Here is a 9,018-nt window from a genome sequence, read left to right as displayed (position 1 = left end):
GAGATTGGGTTTCCTGCAGCATGATACCAAAGCTGTCAAGGATACTGCCCCCCCAGCAGCTCCCCCCGCCCCAACCCTGACAACCTGCTACTGGTAACCTTCTACCCTGCCAGCCCTGTATGTGTGCAGGCCCCCCAAGTGGTTGCAGGCCAGTCCCAAAGGGGCTCAAGAGCACTCACAACCAGGGGGAGACTACAGCCCAAATGTCCACCAGGAATGCATCTGGCACTGGGAATGCATCTGGCACCAGAGCCCACTGGCCCCAGCTAATCCACCTACAAGATGGGGGCCCAGGGGATAGCTCTTCTGCTCCCTGTGGCCACCCTCCTGGCCTGGGTCTTGCTGTGGGGGAGTGGTGCAGTTTTTGTGGGGGATAGAAAGCCTCCAGGCTCTGTCCTGTGGGGTGCCTTGAGCCCCATGCATGGCTGAGTGTCATAGAGTTGGGGTCCCTAAGTGGGGAGTCTGGGCCCCAGGGGTAGGGGCCAAGGGGTTGCAGATCTCATGAGGGAGAGCTAGGAGTCCAAGTCCCCCTCTGTGGTGATGCCTCCCACCCCACAGCCTCCCTCCTGACTGGTCCAGCAGCCTCCTCCCACCCCTGTCCCTACCCGACAGCTCTCTCAGGCAGACAGTGGGTCTGGGATAACCCACCTGTCCATGTCCAACATGGAGAAGCCCCATGTCATTCCTGAGGTAGGGAATTAACTTTTTTTTCTTTTCTTTTCTTTTTTTTAACATAAGATGATAGTGATAACAAAGGAAGGAGAAACATATTCGCAATTCTATGTCTACATTTTTCAGCCAACTGATTGCCTCGGGTGTAGTATTATGCAGATCCAATCGAGTCCTATTAAATGCATGGAGATGGCATTCAATGTTGATGTGATTCAAGGTGAATGTGAGTTTGAAAAGGGGTGCCACAGTTGCAGTTTGGTGAAGTAGTCCAGTCTCATCAATGTAATAGAAATCCACATCTGCCATGTCCTATCCTGATTCAATTTAGAGAAGACTGAAGATGTCTAGGGAGATCAAAGCCAGCTGCTCTAATGGTGGGATTTGTAATTATAATTTCTGTATTTGTGTATGAGTTAAGCAAATCTTGCATGCAGGCATTTTGGTTGTTAAATGAGTCTTGCTCAACTTGATTTCCTGTTCTCCAAGCAGGATTGTGAGCAAGTGTGTTCTCCTCTTCCCACCCCTCCGGCCCCACTTTGTTAGAATTCCTTTAACCTCTGGCTCACCCTCCCCACTTTCCTGCTATGCCTTGATGGTATGATGACATTTGGGAGGATGAGTGACTCTCAGATGGCAGGGACCACAGTCTTCAGCATGGCTCCACCTTCCCTACACCCTGCCCCTTCCCTCTCAGGTGGATGGTTGTTATTTTCTGTTGGTCTGGAGTGTGAGACACCTAGAGACTCTGAGTAAGCACAGGTGGACTATTTCCTTGATGGTTCTTCATTAATGATTTCCTGTCTGAGCCCCTTCTTGGTTGAACCACTCATGCTCCGCTTCTCCTGTCTCCTTCTCTCTCTCTTGCTATTCCCTAGGTCATCATCCCTACCCCTTTCTTCTGTAGATTCTAGGTTTCTGATATTATTTCTGAATTACCTCACTTCCTTCTGTCTCTTCTCTTCCAGCCTTATGTCAGGCCTTATAGACTAAGTCCTTTTCAAAGACAAAGGTGTCTGGAATGTGAACCTGTTAGCTTTAGGTCGAAGGGATAATTCTCCCCAGCTGGCCCTCATTTACCCAGGGACAATAACTGAAAAGGGATATTCCTCACTCCTCATCTCCTTTGTTTCAAATTCAAAGATATGTACAAAAAAACAACAAAAAAAAGAAGCAAAAGAGCCTGGCTGTTCTAGCTTCATTACAGTTTGAGGGTTCTGTTAGGCTGTCAGCAGCTGGGTTAAGCCCTGCTTTCTACTTTTCCCTTCCTCCCAGTCAGCTTCTACTGACTGTGTCCTGGGTCTTCCCCACCTGCCTCTGTCTCTAAGGACTTTCTGGGATGATCCCTATTACCCCACCATCTGCATCTACATAGCTGTCTGAGCATGCAGGGGTGCTCCTGGCTTGGGGCTCGCCTGGGTTGTGATGCTCCATGAGGGTTCAGCTAGAGTGGGTCCTCCACTCTGCTGGTCTTCTTTCCTGGTTCAGCCACCTAATCCTTGCTTCTGGAGATGCCAAATACCATGAGTTTTTTGGTGTCTCCTTTTAAACTGGCTGGTCTTCTGTCTGAGCCAATCAGAGCTGGCTCCTTGTGGCATGTGTTCTTTTTCCCCCGGCGCCTGCCTGTTTCCCTGGCTTTCCTCAAACCTTTTTCTCTGGTGTGCTGGGGATGCACCAGTTGTCCAGACCCATTTGGGTAAGTTTCCTGATGGCTCAGCCAGCTCTGTGGGGATATAACAGGGGCTTGGCCCCAGCCCCTGCTACAGGAATGTCTTGTTTCAATCTCAGACCTGGTGGGTTTAAGAAATCTTTGTGTATAGGCAGCTGCAGGATATTTTTTTATTTAAGCCCATAATTTAATTATTAGGCATTTTTTTTCTTAGTGTGGGAATCAGTATGTCAGGTCTGTAGCCCACTACCCTGTGCCTCCCCTCCAAGGTTTTGTGTTTGCTGAGTTCAGCTCCTGCAGCTTTTCTCCTAATCCAAAAACCTCCTTCATTCCCATCCTGTATGCCCCTTCCAGGTTCTTTTGTTCCTTTCACAAACCCCTCCTGCTCCCTTCAAAGGTTTGCTGGTTTGTGTTGATTGGTAAGAGGTACCAAGTTCTGCGACAACGTTCAAGAGTTTTTCTTTATTAAAAACAAGAAAAGTTTGGTAGGTGCGGCATTTTAAACTGGGGCATGTCTCTTCCTTGCACTGCATTCCCATGTACTCCAGTGTGTCCCCCTGGGAGGGGGGCAGGGGAAGGGAAGGTGAATGCTGTCCAAGCAGCCTGGCTTGTGGCAGCACTGTCCATAGAATCATAGAAAGTTAGGTTTGGAAGGGATCTCAGGGAGGTCATCAAGTCCAACCCCCTGCTCAAAGCAGGGCCAGCCCCAATTAGATCATTCCAGCCAAAGCTTTGTCTACCCAAGTTTTGAAACCCCCCAAGGATGGAGCTTCCACCACTTCTATGGGTAACCTGTTCCAGTATTTTATGACCTAGTGTGTTACTCCTAGTGAGAAAATTCTTCCCAAGGGAACCTAAACTTCCCTTGCTGCAACTTGAGTCTGTTGCTCCTTCTTCTGTCATCTGCCACCACTGAGAATAGCCTAGGTTCATTTCGAGCCCCCCTTCAGGTAGTTGAAGACTGCTTTTAAGTCTCCTCTCAGTCTCCTCTTCTTTAGACTAAATAAATTCAATCCCCCAGTCTTTCCTCATAAATCATATCCCCCAGCCCCCTCACCATTTTTGTCACCCTCCGCTGTACTCTCTCCAATTTATCCAAATACTTTTTTTAGTGGGGGGCCCAAAACTGGACACAGTACTCCAAATGTGGCCTTACCAGTGCTTAATAGAGGGGAATAATTACTTCCCTTGACCTACTGGCAACATACCTACCAATGCAGCCCAGGATGCTGTTAGCTTTTTGGGCAACTAGGACATACTGCTGGCTCATATTCAGCTTATTGTCCACTGTGACCCCCAGGTCCTTTTCTGCAGAGTTGCTGCCCAGCCAGTCATCCCCCAGTCTGTACTGGTGCATGGGATTGTTCCATCCTAAGTGCAGAACTTTGCACTTGTCCTTGTTGAACATTATGAGATTTCTTTTGGCCCAATCCTCCAATTTCTGAATCCTAGCCCTACCCTCCAGTGTATCTACTATGCCCCCGAGCTTGGTGTTATGTGAAAACTTGCTGAGGGTGCACTCTTTGCCATCTTTGAGGTCATTGATGAAGACACTGAACAAAATTGGCTCCAGGACGAACCCCTGGGGCACTCCATTTTATACCGGCTGCCACCTAGACATTGAGTTATTCGTTACTACACTCTGAGCCTGATGCTCCAGCCAGTTTTCTATCCACTTTACAACCCATTCATCCAGCTCATACTTCCTTAACTTGCCTGTGAGAATGTTGTGGTAGACCATATCAAAAGCTTTGCTAAAATCAAGGTATACCACATCCACTGGTCTCCCTGTATCCACAGAGCCAGTCACCTGGTCATAGAAGGCAATCAAAGTGTTAGGTATAACTTGCCCTTGGTGAATCCATGCTGACTGTTCCTAATCACGCTTTTCTCCTCCAAGTGCTTAGAAATGGGTTCCTTGAGTATCTGCTCCATGATTTTTCCAGGGAGTAAGGTGAGGCTGACTGGTCTGTAGTTGCTAGGAGCCTCCTTTTCCCCTTTCTTAAATATGGGCACTATGTTTGTCCTTTTCCAGGACTCTCCTGAATCCCATGAGTTTTCAAAGATGATGGCCAATGGCTCTGCAGTCATATTAGTCAGCTTCCTCAGTACCATTGGGTGCATCCCATTTGGCCCCATGGACTTATACACATCCACATTTTCTAAGTAGTCCCTAACCTGTTCTCTCACCACTGAGGGCTGATCACCTTCTCTCCAAACTGTGTTGCCCAGTGCAGTAGTCTGGGATGTGCCCTTGCCTGTGAAGATGGATGCAAGCCAGAGGAGTCTAGGGTGGGAGACCCATGGCCCAGTGCCAGGGCACAGGTACAAGAAGCCCTCAGGCCCTACTCATCCAGGAAGGGCTCCCAGTCATTGAGGGTGGGGAAGTAGTCAGCCAGGGCTTTGCAGATTCAGAATGCCTGCCATTGTCTGAAGCTAGTGCCCCCAACATTAACAGGGGAACTCACCTTCTTCCCAATCCCTGCACCACATATGCTCAAGCTGCCTTGTCTGGCAGTCCAGGGACCTGCAGGTCATGCTGGAAGGTGTGCAGGAGCACACACAACCTGCACACCCCGCTCCCCCACCACCAAAGGGTGAACATGTGTTTTGTTCACTACCGATCTAACCTAGGCTGCTTCCAGAAAGCTGCATAACTTAGATCAATTTTGCCTTGGGCTTTCTGAACATCTGTACTTAGCCTTAGTGTTTTTGGTATTTCGAAAGCATTTTCAAAGATCATTAATAAAACTACAGTTATGGAAGTACCGGATAATCTTTACCTGTATTATATTTTTTTCAGCCCACTTAGATCCAGATTTGGGGCCTTAATGTTGCAACTAGTTTTCACAAAACTTGAGATACACTAATTGAGGCCCACAATGGAAATCCAGCATTTTAGGAAGTTTTGTGCACTATTAGCCCCTGGGCAAGGTAGCTCCTGCTTTCAAGTATCAATAGAATTACTAAGTATGTTTACATGTGTGCATTTACCACTCAGTAACTGCTGTGCAATACAGTCATGTGTCTACATGTACACAGCAATACAGCACAGTAAATATGGCAACTTATGCCAACTTGAGCGTAAGTTTGATACCTGCTTCTTGCGGGTATCAAATTTACGCCTGATTAGTTACTGCGTAGTAACACACGTGTAGACACCTTACTGCACAGTAATGCGTGTGTGGACTGATGTAGAACTAACTTTAGTCCCAAGGTATAGCCCCTGGCATTTGTATGCAGGCAAGTAAGCCTGCCATCAGAGGTCCTAGGCTTCCTGGCACTCCTAAAAGAGTCTCATCCCTGGGCTGGGGTAGGAGTGAGTTCCAACATTCCACTAGGTTTTTTTCTCTCTTGTTTTCTATGGGAACAATGTAGTGCCATTCAGTATTGGTTGGGTCTGTTGGCTTGACTAGGCAGTTTCTACTTAGGAAATTCTATCCCAAGCACAGCTGGCTGTCTGAACCTCCTGTTATTGACACAACACTATTCAAATCCACTTGTGTTATGGAATGAAATTATTTATAGGTGGAAGCTCAGAGTCATGTATTTATTAATTGAATTTTTTACATCTTTCCACTCCAGCCTCAGTACTTGCCTTGATTCTGCTTCTTTCTGATGGACACTCATGCATTAACAGAGATGCAAGTTCTGCAACTTCTCTTCTTTTTGTCAGAGAACACAAGAACAAAGACCACATTCATACATATGACTAAGTGGCAGATTACAAACTGAGAAAAGGAATACTTTGAAACAAAACCTGTGATTAAACCCTGGAACTCCTTATCATGAACTGTCGCTGAGGCTAGAGCTTCTCAGGTTTGAAAATGAATCAGATACTTATTTGGACAGCAAGATTATCCAGAATGATAAAATGTAATGTTAAAAATTAAGAGTACTTGTGTTGAACTCCTGCTTCAGAGTTTACAGTAATACCAGATTCTATAGGATTAGGATGATGAGACTGTCAAGGGTGTCTATTCCACAGGATTATCCCAGATCTGCTTACTTTAGAGTTTTTTCCACTCTCATCAGAATGATCTGATGTTGATACCAGGAAAAATTGCTATGCGATGTGGATCACATTCCTGATCAAGGATGGCAGTTTCTTCTATCCCTATAGATATGGTCAGTGAGTTCTCTCTCAAGCACCCTTAAATTAAAATGAACTAAAAATAACTAAAATTAATTCCTGCCTGGCATGACCAGTGAAACACAGTGAGATGAATTTCAGTTTGTGGAAATGTCTGATAGCATGTTGAGATCATCATCATTGGCTATCCCTTGCACTTGAAGATGCTTGTTTTCCATGATTGCCTTATCTGTGTGTCTGAAGATGGTTAATGAGGCCTATCCAGGATTAAGAGGCTGTGTTGTAGCTGGGGCATTTTTTCCATGTAAGGTGGGTGGCTCTGGGTTCTTGATTTGGTTTCCGGCACACTGTATCTGCCACTCCTGCTTTTGCATCTCCTGTTATTGTCATAAGGTTTCGAAGTACTAAGATCCTTTCAGCAGACTCTTCCTCCATTTGTGGCAGTCCTGGGTGACCTTCTGCCACTGATGTTGATGTTGCATTTTTTCAAGTTGGTCTTGAAGACAACCTTGAAGCACTTTCTCTGCCCTACTCTTGAGAGTATACCTTTACTAAGGTGGGTGAATAAAGATAATCAAATAATTATCTTTAAAATAATTTAAAAAGAATTTTAAAATTGGTAAATTATAACACCAATTCTGAAATAATTAGTTCTTAGAATTCTTAATTTCTCTCTTTATTAAAGCATGTTGTGGACAGTTTTAGTGCCAGAGATGATAAGTATCTGCTTATAAAGACCGCCTTTGTTCAAAGAGGTAAACTAGCCCATTAAACCTGAACAAGTTAAATGCAGCTTCAAGTACTTTTGTTCCTCTTTTGAACCTTATGCCAAAATGTTGTAATTTATAATGACATCTTTCCAGTTTCACAATGAGTTTTATATCTTCTGTAGCTGTATGAATGATCAGACAAGCAGTAGGACAACTGATTGACAGATTATAATCTCCCTTATATCTATTGCTATTTGGTGTTGCTTTTAACACTATCAGGTAAAAAGTGTTCAGACAAAAACGGAATCTTAGTTGGTAGCATTCCATTAGGAGCCCAGCTAGTATCACAGAACAAGTATGATCCACATGGGAGGGGACAGAGAAAGTATAAAGGGAGAAGTTGCAGGAAGAACAAGGACTTTTCAAGAGATTTGTTCTTGTGTTTACCTATTTTCACTTTTTCCCCCAAAGATAAAGGGTTCTTAGCCCTATGCTAGTGCAAAATTTGGTCTCATCCTCCCTAGTGCAGATTTATAAATTGATGTGGAGTGTAGAAGAGTACATAAGAGCTATTTGCTCTACATACAATCTTTAATGCAATAAAATTATTGTCTATAATACACTTTCAGAAATGTCTTGTATATGGTGAAACCAAGAGCACCTGCTATTATTTTGTAACTGTGGGTTTTCATGATGTTGTTAAATCTATAAAAGTCTACTGAAAATTTCCCTGCTCGGGGCTGAAACTTCCAGGCAAATATTTCTCTCATAGGTAAATCATAATCATTGGGAGAAAAGGTAAGGAAACACTTTCTGCAGAATGCATACCCCACAGAGCTTTCTGTACTTTGTTAAGACCTCTTTCCTGATGGCATATTATGTTACCTTAGCAAAGCTTTTGGTTTACATGTAAAAACAGTATTCAACAAGACATCTTCAAATATACAGTGATATTCAGTTAACTTTATAAGAATTCTAAATAACAACAATATAACCAGTCAACATTTAAAATATTATTTTTAAAAGAAAAGACTGAGCAGGCATTTTATTGAGTAATGTGTCTAAGGAGCTAGAAGTAATTGAGAAAGGAGGAGGTTCTGCGAAGGGTGCGTCTGAGAAAGTTGGATCAATAGGCTGGTGGAAACTTTTTGCTGGGTGTGTCAGAGAATATTAAATGCCATAAATCAAATAGTGATGAAAGGATAAAACTGGTCCAGTTTCCATCTGAGCAGTGTGACAGCAGACCTGGGAACAGAAAATCTGAGTGCAAAGTGTGTAGCTAGAAGTGAAGATGCCACCACAGTCTGGTCCCTCAAAAGAGAAGTCAGAGCCTGTTCCAGATTTTACCCAACATTTTACTTGGGAGGAGATTGCAATCCATACTGGCTGGGGCCATGGGACCTCAGGGAAGGACCGGTGGCTGGTAATTGACAGGAAAGTCTACGATATCAGCAAGTTCTACCTGATGCACCCTGGAGGCAAGCGGGTAATCAGCCATTATGCAGGGCAAGATGCTACGGTAAGACCTGAAAAGGGGGAGCAGCACAAGTGGATGGTGTCCTATCAGCCACAATACAAAGTAGGATGGCATGATGAGACCTGAGGGAGGGTACCTATGCTTGGCTGGATGACAGAGTGACATAGTTAACAAAAGAGGAAGAGAGCAATAGAGAAGTCAATGTCCAGAAAGATAGAGTATTATTTAAGGTAAAGGACCTAGGGAAGACACAATATCCTAAGGTAGATTATGAAGGTGGAGGTATTATTTTGAACCAGTGGGCACAGTTGGAGAATTCCCAGAGGCAGAGAGAAATTTCAAAGGTATGCATCAGGTGGAAGGCTAGGAATGTGGAAGAATGATCTAAGGATCAGCAGGA

General features: G+C 44.5%; 1 protein-coding gene across 1 annotated transcript in view; it reads left to right on the top strand.

Moving 5' to 3' along the window:
* Positions 1–8,399: 8,399 nt before the first annotated feature.
* LOC102382251 (fatty acid desaturase 1-like) overlaps positions 8,400–9,018 on the top strand; it is a 24,623-nt gene continuing 24,004 nt past the window's right edge. The window contains exon 1 of the mRNA XM_006033326.3: positions 8,400–8,660. Coding sequence (XP_006033388.1) covers positions 8,433–8,660 — 228 coding nt within the window. The 5' untranslated portion in view covers positions 8,400–8,432. The remainder of the gene's footprint in view (positions 8,661–9,018) is intronic.

The sequence above is a fragment of the Alligator sinensis genome, unplaced genomic scaffold (genome assembly GCF_000455745.1).
Source record: "Alligator sinensis unplaced genomic scaffold, ASM45574v1 scaffold973_1, whole genome shotgun sequence".
NCBI lineage: Eukaryota > Metazoa > Chordata > Crocodylia > Alligatoridae > Alligator > Alligator sinensis.
This window is presented reverse-complemented; position numbering and strand designations above follow the sequence as displayed.